The sequence below is a fragment of the Phoca vitulina genome, unplaced genomic scaffold (assembly GCF_004348235.1).
Source record: "Phoca vitulina isolate PV1807 unplaced genomic scaffold, GSC_HSeal_1.0 scaffold102, whole genome shotgun sequence".
In the NCBI taxonomy this organism is placed as follows: domain Eukaryota; kingdom Metazoa; phylum Chordata; class Mammalia; order Carnivora; family Phocidae; genus Phoca; species Phoca vitulina.
Genome location: NW_022589805.1, coordinates 1,711 through 17,005, shown reverse-complemented (window position 1 = coordinate 17,005; position 15,295 = coordinate 1,711). Strand labels below are relative to the sequence as shown.

Genomic DNA, 15,295 nt, shown 5'->3' with positions numbered 1-15,295 from the left:
CCCCCCCCCCCCCCCCCCCCCCCCGCCCCGGGGTCCTGTCTCCAAGGCTTCTAACAAGAATCCTCACTATGGAGCTCTGAGGTTCACCTTTACTTTGACAGAACCAAACTTTCCAGGTATAGACTGGGCAGCTCAGAGTAGGACTGAAAAGAAAACTAGACAGCATTTTGTCTAAGCCCCTGATTTTACTGAGAACTCACTAACTGGCCAGCTGCACACTAGAAATGGAAGCGGGGTCTTCAGGCTCCTGGCTCATTGCCTTTTCCAGGGTCCCAGGCTGTCTCCTGGTGAAGTCTACTGCAGCAGTATGCTAGCCATGGATCAGCTAGCTCCTTGTGAAGCAGTCACTTGTCTCTCTCAAAAAGACAGGTATCTGGTCATAACTTTGTGAATATACTAAAAACCACTGAACTGCATACTTTAAAAGGATGAATTTTAGAGTATCTGAATTTTATCTCAATTTAAAAAATAAACTTTGAAGTAAAAGCAGTTGAAATATGTATTTTACAACTGCCATACATTTAAATGTAATATACAAAATAACATGTTAAAGACATGAAAATAATCTCTGCTGCCAGCTTATTTGTGTGCAGACCTGATAGTAAAGCTGCTTTTGTCTTTACAGAGTAGAGTCTCTTGTAAGATGAGCTGTTAAAACAGCATTTGCAACTAATCTGTGTGTTAGAATTTGCTCAATACTATAAATCAAAATAAAAATCAAATAAGCTGGATATTGATATAAGAATGCAGTTCCCAGCAAGATTGTAAATAAATAATAGAAAAGATGGGATGTCCTGGTTTAGGCAGTTTCCTTCCACAGAACTCACCTGTTTCAAAGAGAAAATAGGTCACATAGTTTCAGAGAACAGGATGGGAGGGTTTTCTCTGGGGTTTGGGGGAAGAGCTTGGCCCTGAGTGGAAGCAGATGCAAGTCCGCCTTGGGAGTGGCACTTCCCACTCAGCCTCCTACCCTCCCCGCCCCCCACGGGGGGTGTGAGTGGTCCTCTGGGATATAACTACGCACCTCATCCCCTCCGCCTGCCCCAGGAGGTCCCTTACTCTTTAGAGCAAACTTCTCTATCAGAGAGAACTTCCTCCTTAGCTCTGATTTCTTCCTGAGGGCAGGTCTCTGATTCTGGTGTCATCTATGACCTCTGATGCCTCCAAATCCTGGATCAGACAGGACTCTTCCTGTTCTCTTCTAGAACAGTACTTCCTACCCAGGGGAGCATCTGCTTGGTGCCATATATGCCTCAGAAGTGGACATACAGGGGCATGCCCTCCAGAGGTATCTGTGTCCTCAAATGCTTTACTTCACCTTCACCCTGAAAACACCATCCCTGGCAGGCTCCTTCCCTATATTCAGAAGAGTTCAGATGGACAGATATTTACAAAGCCTTTGTGCGGGGCATTCTAGAGGCTAGAGCATGATCCCTTTCATCCCTGGTCCCCTGCACCTGTCCATCCCCTCTCCAGGGAATTCACAGAAGCAACCGAGGCCCCAGGGGTAAAGGCTTGCACGGCTCAAAGTCCAGCATCTTAGAACCTGAGACGACTAGGACAGCCCTGGCAGCATACAACTTGGATCCTCTCATTTAAACCTTACAAAGCTGAAGAAACACATTTGAAAGGGGATCTAGAGTCAGGATTGGAACTAGGTCTGTCCAAAGCCAAAGTTCATGCACACTTGGTGCTACGGTCTGAATAAACGTTTAAGGCTTCCCCAAAATTCGTATGTTGAAATCTGAACCCCCCAAAGATGATGGTATTAGGAGGTGGGGCCTTTGGGAAGTTCCTAAGTCATGAGGGTGGAGCCTCATGAACAGGATTATTGTTCTTATAAAAGAGACCCCAGAGAGCGTCCTCACTCGTTCCACCATGTGAGGTCACACTGACAGGATGGCCGACTATGAACCAGGAATAGGGCTCTCACCGGAACACGACCTGGTGGTGCTGGCACCTTGATCTCGGACTTCCAGCCTCCAGCACCGTGACAGATAATGTCTGTTGTTTGTAAGCCATGGAGTCTGGTACTTAGTTATAGCAGCCCAAATAAACTAAAACATGTGACTACCCTGAACTATCTCCCATCACTCCTTTCTTAAAGTTTTCCAAAAAGTAAAGCAAGTGCCTTAAACTCCTCCTCTGGACACGGTCTTTGGCCTGAACCTCCACGTTCCACATGAACCGTACTCCTCTGCAGTGTCACTTCCTGGGCTCTGCCACTTCCTGGGACTGTGTCAGTCTCAGAATCCATCAACTCACCCCCCCTCACCCCCAGCTGGAGAAAGCACACAGCTCCTGTCCTCTCCCAACAAAGCTGAGTCCCCAGTGCAGGTGGCCTCCCCCCTCCCATTACCCCCAGACATATCCTCACACCTCACAGTAGGACCCAGGCAGCCCCCAATTTTAACCTTCGTTTTCGGGTATTCAAAAGGTGCTTAAAGCTGCTCCTGTCAGGGACACCCTGCCTTTGCCAGCCCGGTCTCTCTCCTTGCCCTTAACCCTCTGCTCCACCTTCTAGAGCAAGCCCCTCCCTAGACCTCGGCCCCATTCCTGCTTGCAGCTACTCCGGGAACACTAAAGCAGGGGGCCGCTCGCACAAGGCTCTGTGGCCCCGTGGCAAACTTTTCATTAGGTATTTACAAAAAGTAAGGAAGACGTTATTCACAATATCCAAAAGATGGAAACAACTCCAATGTCCACCAATGGAAGAATGGCTACACAAAATGTGGTCCGTCCATACAGTGGAATATTATCCAGCCTTAAAAAGGAGAGACATTCTGACGCACGGTACAGCATGGACGAACCTGGAGGACATGATGCTGAGTGAAAGAAGCCAGTCACAAAAGGACAACTACCGTGTGACTTCACTTACACTAGGGCCCTAGAGTCGACAACCTCACAGAGACGGAAAGTGGAAGGGTGGGTGCCGGGGGAGGGGAATGAGGAGTTTTTAATGGGGACAGAGTGTCAGTTTGGGAAGAAGTAGTTCTGGAGAAGGATGGTGGCGAGGGCTGCACAACAGGGTGAATGTGCTTCCTGCCACTGAACTGAACCATCATGAATGGTTAAAGTGGTAAATTGTATGTATATTTTACTACAGTAAAAAAAGAAAAAGCGAAGAGCAGCACAAAGAGCCATGATAGAAAGGGGGTGCCTCTGCTTTGGGGACCCTCTCTAGGACACCAATTTTATCCCCAAACAGCCTTTTGGAGAAATTCTTCTCCCTTTCAGGACATTATCTCCTGTGACTGCGGTGTTAAAAAATGCCAAATCCAGGAAATAGGACCTCTCCTCCCCCGAATTCCTGCAGCCTCTTTGCTCCTTCCAGGATCTGAAGGGCTGAGGGGAGAATTCAAGAAGCTCCGTATTACTTGACGCAGAATTCACCTTCCTTTCATATGATGCTGTCCAGGAGGCAAAATGCTTTCACGTACACACGTTCACTTCACCGATCATGTGAGGGAAGCAGGGCAGGTCTTCCCATTTCCAGGGGAGGAAATAGGCCTGCATGTTTTAAATGATGCATCCAGGTTATCAGGCTGGCAAAGCCCTGCCTCCAGCTTAATGAGCTGCCTCAGATCTGACTACAGCCAAGTCACCCCCAAGACAAGGTAGGTTCTTGGGGTGTGTCTAGCTGGCTCTGCCCTTATCTGGTCCAAGACAAGTTTCTAGAGCCATTCTAGAGAGTGACATTTGGAGAGGGTTGCCTCATACTTCTGCCAATTCAGGAATTGTGACTGTATGGGTCACTTTTGTATTTTGGCAGGTGACAGCTGCTTTAAAAGATGTATTGCAATTGCACAAAAGTATATTACAAAAGAATGGGAGAAAATATTTGCAAGTCCTACATCTGATAAGGACTTGATTCCAGGATCTATAAAAGACTCTTACAACAATGAAAAGACAACCGAATTTTAAAAGAGCAGAGGTTCTGAATAGCCATTTCTCCAAAGAAGATACACAAATGGCCAGGAAACATATGAAAAGATGCCCAACATCAGGGAAACGCCAACCAAAACCACAGTGAGACAGCACTTCATACAGACTAGCGTGGCTATAATCAAATCGACGATAGCAAGCACTGACGGGGATGTGGGGAAACTGAGACCCTCACACACTGCAGGTGGGGAACTGGGGTGGAGACCCTGTAGAAAACAGCCTGGCAGCTCCTCAGAAACGGCTAAACGTAATGTTACCACATGACCCAGCAATTCCACTCCTAGTATTTACCCAAGAGAAATGAAAATATGTGTTCACAGAAAAACTTTTTTTTTAAGATTTTTAAAAATTTTCATTTATTTATTTGAGAGAGAGAGAAAGAGCAAGAGCAAGGAGGAGAAGCAGAGGGAGAGGGAGAAGCAGACTCCCCACTGAGAAGGGAGCCCGATGTGGGGCTCGATCCCAGGACCCTGAGATCATGACATGAGCTGAAGGCAGACACTTAACAACTGAGCCACGCAGGCGCCCTGTTCACAGAAAAACTAGTACACACGTTCACAGCAGCACTATTCACAAGAGCCCCGAAATGGAAACAACCAAATGTCCACTGGATGAATGGATAAACAAAAGTGGTCCATCCACATGGTGGACTATTACTCAGTCACGGAAAGGCCAAAGTACTGACACCTGCTATGACACGACCGAACCTTGAAGACTTTGTGCTGAGTGAAGAGGGGGCTCAAGAGGGCACAGGGATGGGAAGTGACTGCTAGATGTGACGGGGTTTCTTTTTAGCTGTTGAAAATGTTCTCAAGTTAGATTGTGGTGATGGTTACACAACTCTGTGAATATAGGGTAATTATTGAACTATATAAATGGATGAACCTTCTATGTGAGATAGATCTCCATAAAGCTGTAAAAACAGCATTTTTCTTTTGGAAACATTGGGGGAAATTTCAACGCCATGTATGGATGGTATTTGGGAGTCATTAATTCTATCAGGAGTGGTAATAGTATTATGGGAAGGGTTTTACAAGTCTTTATGTGCTGTAGATGGAAAATGCTTTTCAGGGACATCTGCGAGGTCCAGATTCCCCACTGTGCATGATGTTTCCCTCTCCCCCTGTCTCAATGGGGGCCACCAGAGGACCAAATAACTTGAGTGGGAGTCATCCCCCTCCATGGCTAAATACAGGCCAAACCCAGAAAAGATGGTAAACCTTACAGGTTGCTCGTGGGTGAAAAGAAAGGGTATTTCTTATATGGGGTAGCTAAGTGCAAGCCTTCAAGTCGGTGGTCTGTGCGGAGGCCCTGTGGTGGAACCACGCGTGGGCAAGGGGGACAGGAAGGATCCTACATCTGAAGAACTGAGTACACCTGCAAATGTGGCTGGGCACCTTCTGCCAGCCCTGACTCTCCTCATCTGGAGTTGAGCTTCATCTGCCAGAGGAAAACTGGACTGGGAGAGGCGACGTAGCATCACAGGCTTGAAAACCTTTTGGGAATGAGTAATATCCAGATTGGTAATTTTGTCATATTTATTCAAGGACCACAGTTGAACAGATACCCAAAGACTTTAAGATTCAGCAGTTATTTTGTTCAGAAGAGAGAAAACACATACAGGTTCTTCAACACATACCAAACAAAGCTTTCATTTAAGGACGAGTTCCTATCCCAACTCTTATAAATAAGAAAAGTGGAAATCTATGTTCATTTGCTTTTAGGAGAGATCTTTGACTAACCAAATTGATTCAACAGACAGGTGTGCTTGGTTGAATCTGGCCCCCCAAGTATGTCCACATCCTAATCCCTGGAATCCATGAATGTTACCTTATATGGCAAAAGGGATTGTTCAGATGTGATTAAGAATCTTGAGATGGGGGATTATCTTGGATTATCTGGGTGGGCCCAATATAATGATGGCTCTTTATTATACGGGGCCAGAGGGTCAGAGTCAGAGGACAAGGTGATTGGTGACAAGAGGATGGAAGCATGCACTTTGAACATGGAGGAAGCGGCCACTAGAAGCTGAGAAAGGCAAGGAAACAGATTCTCCCCTCGGACACCTTAATTTTGGTTCTGTGAAACTGATTTTGGACTTCTGACCTTTGGAACTCTAAGAGATTATGTTTGTGTTGTTTGAAGCCACTAAGTTTGTGATCATGTTATAGCGCCAACAGGAAACGGACAGACGTAACCATGATTAGGAGGGTCTTGTGACAGCAAAACTGTCCTGGAAAAGGATGCATGAGGGGGGAGCAAATGAGGAATCAAGAGGCCCTGACCAGTGAGAGGTGACAGACAGGGGCGAGGTAAGGCGCAGGCCTAGTAATAAAGACAAGCTCCTCTAACATCGAACATGGTTGCTGGGAAGCGGACTGCAACATAGTCTAAAGGCCACTGAGCTTCCTGTAAGTCTCTCTCTGCCCAAAAGACAAGAGGCTTTGTCAACTGCATTCAACACACTGTCACCAGGATCTCTGGTTCAGGCAGGACCGGGCCCTGACTGAACACCTATTTCCCTTGGCTGGGCATGGGCTTAGTCTAAAAGCTAAAATGATGGAAAAATAAGGTTCTTGTCCTTAAAGAGCTTTTACCATGTACGGTATAGTTCCCCAACTTTGGCACTACTGACACTTTGGACCAGGTGACTCTGCTATGGGGCTGTCCTGTGCACTCGAGGACATTTAGCTGCATCCCTGGTCTCTACCCACAAGAGGCCAGGAGCTACCCTCCCTCCCCCCCAAGTCATAACGAGCAACAGCATTTCCAGACATGGCCAAATGTCTCGCTGGGGCGGGGGGGAGGGGGGGGAGCAAATCTGCTCCCAGATTGAGCACCACTGGTGTGTGGAGTACAGCATGGAGTGACACAATAAAGTCGGCCTGGAACCGGTCAGAGAGGGTTTTGCTGAGTAGGATGCTCCTGTGAGATGGGACAGGGAGGAAGCAGTGGTGGGTGGCAGGTTGTAAAATCAAAGGGAGCAGCGAGTGCAGAGCCCTGGGAGGTGAGGATGCAGCACAGGACACAGCCTGGAGGTGACTGGCAGTGACTGGAGGATATTGATGCCTTAGCAAGAATGCCACCTACCCGTTTCCTGCTGGAGGCTGTGCACCCATCTCCTGGGTCCTCTCTGAACTCAGGTCCGCGGGCTTGCTCTGGGTGACTGAACACTCTACTGACTGGGTTTGGATTTTTACTTTGAGAGAATGAAAGGATGGAATTCAATCAACTCTCCAGTCTCGTTCCAGGACTTTCACATTTTATACAAATATATTTTGTGTTTTTTAAGAAAATTCATTGATATAATTTATATATCATAAAATTAACCTATTTCAATGAGTTTAAGTAAATGTACTGAAATAATCTACTTTTATAACACTCATCACCCCAATCATTTTGTTATTCTTAAGGCTGCCGGCCTAAGTGAGGAAGGAGAGTAGTAAGGGTCCCTTTGGCATGTCCTTAGCTGTCTACACACACTACGTGCTTCTTTCCTGTTGTAGCTTTCCCCTGTTGCCTGGGTGGGGGCTGCAGCAGCTGTGGAGATTTCTTCTTAAATCAAAGGTGCTTTCATATAAATAGATCCCTCAACCTGTGTCTGTGTGTGTGTGTGTGTGTGTAAAAGCACTATTTACTTGGAAAGCCTCTCCTCATACAAACATGTTCAGACTCTCACTTCATGTGTCCTTTGTTATGAACAGCCAGGAATTACAGTAAGAATATTAGGGGATTTATATTCCAATGAACTTTTGCCTTGAAATTCTGGTGGGTCACTGACCTTTATTAAAGAAGTGTGTGTGTGTGTGTGTGTGTGTGTGTGTGAGATAAAGATTGTCTGGTATGATAGCAAGTACATTAAGTATATATGTAATTTACCCTTGGACATGTTTAGAGAATAAATAAAGGGGCAGGGGAACCTGCAGGATTGGCCGGATTGTCTTAGCAGTTACTCCCTGCTCTCCAGCAGAGACCCCGGTTCTCTCTGACCCAACACCCAGACCTGCCATCTCTTCACTCTGTCACCGACAGGGTCACATCCCCCTTGGTGTCTTCTGGGACTCCTCAGCAGCCAAATGTGCACCAGCATTCCTCAGGGACTTCTTCCTTTCCTTGTAAGTCACACAGACAGTCTGTGATTTACATGCAAGTAAGGGGAAGGAGAAACACAGATGCCTTCCTTCTGAACAGAGAGAACAAAGCCCTGCTTTCAGTCCCCATGGTGGAGTCTGTGGTGCTGGTGGAGGTTTGAGCTCTGGCGAAAGCTTTTCCCACACTGGCTGCACTGGTACGGCTTCTCCCCGGTGTGGATCCTCTGGTGCAGTTTCAGGGTTGACTGGCGCCCAAAGCAGTTCCCACATTCTCCGCATGTGTAGGGCCTCTCCCCTGTGTGTACACGCTTGTGTCTTTTCAGCTCCGAATTCCACGTGAAGCTTTTCCCACAGTCATCACATTTGTAAGGCTTCTTTGCTGAGCGGGTCGGCTGGTGACCAAGACGCTGCAAACGACCGCTCAGACTCCTTTTGCTTCCTTTGCTTTTCTTCAGCTCTCTCAGTGGGTGGTTTTTCAGGGGGCTGCTGATGTATTCCAGTTCCCTGCAATGTCTCTGGTAGTGAGCGAATGGCTTCTGAGCATTCGGGGGGCTGACCTGCCTCCGTGACAACCGGGGTTCATTCATATTCGCCCCTCTCGGCTCAGGACTCTGCAGACCATTCCCTTTGGATCTGCCAGGGGACATTGCACATGGCTTTCCTCCTTTAGCCCCCTCTGGCTGTGGATTTTCCTTGTTGTCACTTTTCATTCTGGGGGCCTCTATAATCAGAAAGAATATGTTTCATTTTCTGGGCTTTGAAGAAAGCAGCTCAGCCAAAGAGCTAAGAAATACTCTCAAAGTGTGGTCCTCCACTGGCAACTTGCATTCGACTCATCTGGGCCACCTGTTAGACAAGCAGGCTGCCCCTGCATCCCCATGGCTGCTGAGTCAGAATCTCTGGGTGTTGGGGTCCTGGAAATCTACATGGCTAACAGGCTCCTGGGGTGATTATAACTTATATCAATATTAGGAACCAAGTTCTCCAACGCCATCTCTCCTTCCTACCTTTAGTGAAAGGTCAGGGAAAGAAGAAATATGGAAAAGCAAACCCATCAGACCTGAGTGTCAATTAACAAATGAAAAGAAAGGAGAGAGTTGAACTTTCAACACTGCAAATCTACTCACTCACATGGACACTGATTGATCACCACTGTCTCTTCAAATAATGGGAAATCCAGCAAATGTGGCATGTTCTTTCTTCTCTTCATAAATGTGACAGCATTAGGGTTACAAACTGCAATATGGGCTAGACATGTATCCTAATTTCAGAAACTCTGCAATTTCTGACCATGAGGATTGAGGATCAGGATGGAACAAAGCCGGAATGTTTGTGGGCAAGTTGGAGGATCTAGAGCTGTGTTATCCCACAGGATTCCTGCCAGGTGGGAAGTGTGTGTGTACGTGAGCATGTGCACATACTATTCAATATGGCAGCCACTAGCCACATAAGGCTACTGAGTCCTTGAAATGTGGCTAATGTGATGGAGAAAACTGAATTTTAAATTTTATCTAATTTTATTTCATTTTAATTCAGATTTAAATAAGCAGCCTATACAATTATGGTCAACTGCTTTTCAACAAGGTTGTCAAGGCAATTCAATGGGGGAAAGAATAGTCTTTTCAATAAAGGGTGCTGGGACAACTGGATTTCCACATGCAAAAGAGAGAGGTTGGACCCTTGCCTCACAACACATACAAAAAGTAACTCTAAATGGATCAAAGACCTAAATAGAAGACCTAAACCAATGTCTCTTTGAACAAAACATAGGTGTAAATCTTTGTGATTTTGGATTAGGCAATGGTATTTTAGATATGTCACCAAAACACAAGCAAACTAACAGAAAAATAGATAAATTGGACTTGACCAAAATTAGAAACATTTGTGCTTCAAAGGATACTATCAAGGAAGTGAAAGACAACCCAGGGTGGGAGAAAATACTTGCAAATTATATGTAGAGGTAGAGTATCCAGGATATATAAAGAACTCTTACAACAAAAGACTAACCCAATTTAGAGATGGGCAAAGGATCTGAATAGATATTTTTCCAAAGAAGATATACAACTGACCAATAAATACAAGAAAAGATGCTCAACAGTATCCGCCATCAGGGAAATAAAACATCTATGAGATACCACTTCACACCTAATGCAATTACTATAACCAAAACACCAACAACAAGTGTTGACAAGGATGTGGAGAAATTAGAGACCTCACAGGGATTGCTGGTAGAAATGTAAAATGGCGCAGCCACTTTGGAAAACAGTCTGGCGTCTCCTCAAAAGGTTAAACAAAGAGCTAATGTCTGACCCAGCAATTCCATTCCTAGGTACATGGCCAAGAGAAATGAAAACATAGATCCACACAAAAACTTGTACACAAATGTTCATAGAAGCACTATTCGTAATAGCCAAAAAGTGGAAACACCCCAAATGACCATCAACTGATGAATAAACAAAATGTCCATATAATGACATATCAGCCGTAAAAAGGACAAAGGAGTGACACATGTGACAACATGGTTGAACCTTGAAAACCTTCTCAGTGAAAGCCAGTCAAAAAAGAGCACAACATATATGATTCTGAAATATCCACAATAGGCAAATCCAGAGACGAGTAGATGGTTGTTGCCAGGGGCTGGAGAGTAACTGCCAAGGGGTCTGGGTTTCTTTTTGAGGTCATGAACATTTTTAAGAATTAGACAAATGGGGATGGTCACACAAGTGTGTGAATGTACTAAACACCACTGAAATGTATACTTCAAAGGCATGAATCTTACAGTATGTGAATTATAGCTCCATAAATAAAATTTAAATAGCCATATGTGGATACTGGCAACTTACTGGGCAGTGCAGTTCTGAAGGAAGGCATTACTGGATCTTAGGGGTGAGGAACATGAGAATCTACCTTTGGGGATCAAATAAAAGGAGATGGAGACTGCACGCGCACTGAGCTGCCTACGATGAGCCAGGAAAAGGGAGTGTGCATGCTCAGGACCACAAAGCCCATAGGATATGGGGCAGGACCTCGGCCAGGGTCACAGTGCTTTTCCGCTGGATGCCCCAGGTCTTCTCCATTCCTGAGTTCTGAGAATAACCAAACTGAAGTGTTTCACTGAATGTAGCAAATTTTAAGGAAATCAAGGCATTCCAGCCTTCTGGTAACATTCTCTAACCTGCTGACCATCCCCTCTACTCACATCACTAAGACTGGCCAAAGTGTCTCTGTTATTCAGTCTTAGAGATCACAGGACTGAGTACAACAGGGCCAGCAATGACTGGCATTGTACCACAGACAGGGAAATGGACACAGGGTTTAAAGCACAGACAATGTCACACGAGGAGGAAGAGGCAGAAAATAATACGGAGCAGGACTTTTCCTCTAATGAGTATAACATTCTTTAGGCCCCTTCTCAACATGGGACCATTTTAAGCGATGAAACTCAGCCACAGTTTGTATGCAAGTTCATCAGTGGTCATATGTGATCTGTCTTCACTACAAGAAGCTCTGAAGGGGACAGAGTAGGTAATCCTGTTATGTATTGTCACTGAGTCATTAACAGATTGTCAAAGAGTCATTAAGAGAAAATGATAAAACCGTACTTTTTATATACACTATCACTGCTATTCTAATCAATGAAATCTGTTAGGGAATAAAGATCTACTGTTACATAAAACATTAAAAAGCCCAACATGCAGTCTATGGTGTTTCAGAACCACAAGATGTTCTGATGGAGGTAAAGAACTTAGGAGAGGGAGAGAAGAGGCACAGAGTGTTTACCTGTGCCAGCCAATTTGGGGCTTGGTTCCTGAAGGAGCGGGGATTTTTCCCAATGATGAGAGCTCAGCTGATCTTGAGATCCAGCCTGGGATGGCTCCTCCAGAGAGCTCTCCCTGGGATACTTCCGAGGAGTTTGCAGTTGAAAGTCTGGCAGTTCCTGTTCTCCAAGCTGAGATCCAGTCTTCTCCAAGAGCACCTTCTGCCCCTGCATACAAACAGCCACCTAGGAACAAGCCCCATGCATTAGAGTGCAGCTCGAGGACTAACTGGGGGCAGCTTGACCTCTTACTGCTTTGTAATGATCCCTTTACCCTGGGAATTACCAACAACAGCCTGGAGGCCAACTTTGAGACTATGAAAACTCTCAAAGGTAGCAAAGGGAAGGACATGCAGAATGATTAAGGGGACTAATCCTAATCCATGGAGGCTACTTCAAATCAGCCAAGACTTCCTGAGTGGGTAACTGTAAACAGGTCTTTCTCAGGGCCTCAAACTCATCAGAGAGAAGGCACAGGTAACAGGGTCAGTCATGACACTAGCCTAGCAGATTCTCACCCTATGTCCATCCAGACACCCGATGTCTCACCCTATGTCCACCCTATGTCACCCACCCAGCAGATTCTATTGGAAACAGGCCCCGATGGATCAGGAAGCATACGACAAGACCATTAAAAAACACCCATACCTAATAAATTGTTCTGCCCAAAGCTTCCCTGATAAGGAGATCCCAGTAGTAGTAGGGCTAGGAGAGGACTGCCTACCCTGTTCCCTGACTGCCTCCATTCCTCAAAGCACATGGTTATTTGCTTCCTGCCTAGGCCCTGAATGGGGTCTGAATTGGGGGGTGGGGTTGGAAGAAATACTGGCCAAGTAAGTGAGCTGCAACTTCCTGATCCGAAGGGAAGACACGTCACCGAAACAAGGTCCACCATGAAGTTCCCCCCAAATCAAATTCCTACACAACAAGATGATCCTGCCTGCTAAGAATCCTGATTGTGGGAAAACTTCAGGAGGAATGGGTGTGGGATGTGTGGGCAAAAATGCAAGGATCCTTGCACTTGATCCTTATCTTTCTCACTGGAGTGCTGGTTTTCTAAAAACCTGTTACATCTCCCAGGGGGGGCTCCCAAATAGAGGCCAGAAGAAACATTTGAAGCCATCAGGTCCATTTCTGGACTCTGAGTAACTAGGGAGGGATCCAGACACCAGATACTATCCAGGTGAAAAAAGGCGACCACGAGAGAGGGGCCTCCTTACCCACTGCTTTGGTCTCTTGGCTGCTCTTTGAAAATCTTCCACCAGGGTCACAATTTCCTTGCTGCTCATTGGACATCGATGCCTGACCCGAGCCTGGATCTCCGGAGGCAGGATGTTCAGGAACTGCTCCAGCACTAGCAGCTCCAAAATCTGTTCCTTGGTGTGCAGCTCGGGCTGCAGCCACTGACGGCAGAGCTGCTGGAGCCGGGAGAGTGCCTCTTGGGGTCCAGACACCTCTTGATAACAAAACCGTCGAAAGCTCTGACGGGAGAGCTCAGGATCGGGGCGGTCTTTTTGTAGAGCGGGTCCCCGTTTGTCTTCCAGCTTTGTTATTATGTGTCTCTCTGGCTTGGAGGAAGCCTGAATGTGGGACTGCGAGCTCAAAGTTATCTCCATCTTAGCCGCCATCTTGGGGCTCAGGAGACAGGCTCTCTCTCCTCTGAAGCAGCTCAGGCCTTCGGGCTCATGGCTCTGCAGAAGTCTCTCTAAATGTCAGCAAGATGTTGCGGAGGGCGGGGCACACACAGGCGCCAAGCTCCCGAGAACAACACACAGCCTGACGGTGAGGAGAGTCTGTCCCTCTGGCAGTTTCCTCAACTGTCTCGAAATGGAGCAAAGTCATAACGTCCTGAAAGGAACTGGAGGAAAATCCTGCTTTTATTTCATCGATAAACGCACGAGGTCTCATAGGAATCGCGCAACGTGACCCAACTGGCGGTCGGGAAAGCCCAGGAAAAGTTCGAGTTGTCACACAGGTGGCCTGCGCCACCTCCCCGGCACCCGGGCGGCGCCGACCTCGAGCATCTCGCCGGGAGCTGCGGGGCAGGCGGCACGGAGGGCGCGGAAGCCCCCAGCTCGCAGCAAGGCAGGCGGAGCGCGGCGGCCGCTAGCTCCCGACACCCGGCAGGCCCGCCCGCTCCGGCCTCGGAGGGCGCCCCGGCGGCCCTCCAGCTGGGCGAAGCTGCGGCTCTCCGGCGCGCGGCTCAACTTCGCCGCTGCGTGCGAGCCCGGCGGGCTGACGCCTGAGGCGGCAGCGTCGCCGACGGCCCAGGACCCCGCGCCCACCTGCAGCGGACTCACCTCTCTGGGGACCTGGGACCCGGAACCCAGGAGCCAGGGCTGGGGGCGGGGCCGAGGCCGCTCGTTGCGGACACTCCCACTGGCAGAGGGGGAATGACGCGAGGAAGTACGGCGCAGGCGGGCCCGCCCCTCTCCTGGGGGATTGACTCCCAGAGGGCGGCCTCTCGCGTCTATTTGCTGCTGAATCTGTCGATGCTGGCGAAGGAAGGCGACCGGCCTTCGCAGTGCACGCCGGGAGCTGTAGTTCAATGGCGCTGCTCCCGAGTACGCGCAGGGGGTGGACAAGCGCCGGGGGTACTGGGCGGTGTGGGGGTGTGTCCAGAGGCCGACTTCCGGACCGGCGGCTGAGCGAATCGGTTGAGTGCTCTGCTTCCTCGCGGCCGGGGGCTCGAAGCTGGGTCCGACGCCGCCGTTTCAGGACGGTGGGCACAGGCGCGGGCGCCCCCCGCACGCGCCCCGGCCCCCCGAACCCGCCAGCCCGGACTCCCTGCAGGCCGTGACCATGCGGGTGCTTCCCCACGCCGCTTCCGCCCCAGCTGCTGACCCTCGCGCCCAGCGAGCCGGCACGACTCAGGGCATCTCTGCCGAGCGAGACGTGAACCAGCCCGGCTCCCACCCTCGTCCTGCTTTCCGCCGAGCGCCTGGGTCTTCGCCAGAGTGGGACGCGAGAGCAGCATTCTCGAACTATGGACGGGATGTTAGCGGTCAGGAGGAGCACAGGCTCCGCATTCCGCATGAAACTAGGATAGCATTTACTAAATTATTCTTCATCCGGATAAGGTGCAAATCTGCGGCATGGCATACATCTTCGAGGCCGGGGCCTTGCTGCTGAGGAGCTGTGCCGTGTGATGCTCCTTTTTTGTTAAAAACGACTGCTACCAGTAATGCCTTTCGTTTCTCTATCTCTAGCCTCCTGGGCTGCATTATATGTAAAGAGATTATAAGTGAAGGCAGCTCAAGTTCTTTGGAAGAAGAGCAACCTGAATCCAGTTTTTTAAAAGGTTTTTTTTTTTTTTTTTTTTTTTTTTTGGTGTGTTTTGTTTTTTTTACTTGTGTGAACAGGCCCACTCCTTTGATGGAGGAGTGGAATCTTGAGTGACACAATTACAGATAGCTCCAGTCTTACATCCTCCCAATTCAGC

General features: G+C 48.1%; 1 protein-coding gene across 1 annotated transcript; it reads right to left on the bottom strand.

Annotated features, from left to right (window-relative positions):
- Positions 1-4,452: 4,452 nt before the first annotated feature.
- ZNF174 (zinc finger protein 174) lies at positions 4,453-14,203 on the bottom strand. Its single transcript, XM_032397736.1, has 3 exons — positions 13,074-14,203; positions 11,817-12,039; positions 4,453-8,757 (listed from the first exon to the last, which is right to left on the bottom strand). Exons 1-3 carry the CDS (start codon positions 13,479-13,481, stop codon positions 8,156-8,158), a joined length of 1,233 nt encoding a protein of 410 aa, XP_032253627.1. The 5' UTR covers positions 13,482-14,203; the 3' UTR covers positions 4,453-8,155.
- Between the last annotated feature and the right edge of the window lie 1,092 nt (positions 14,204-15,295).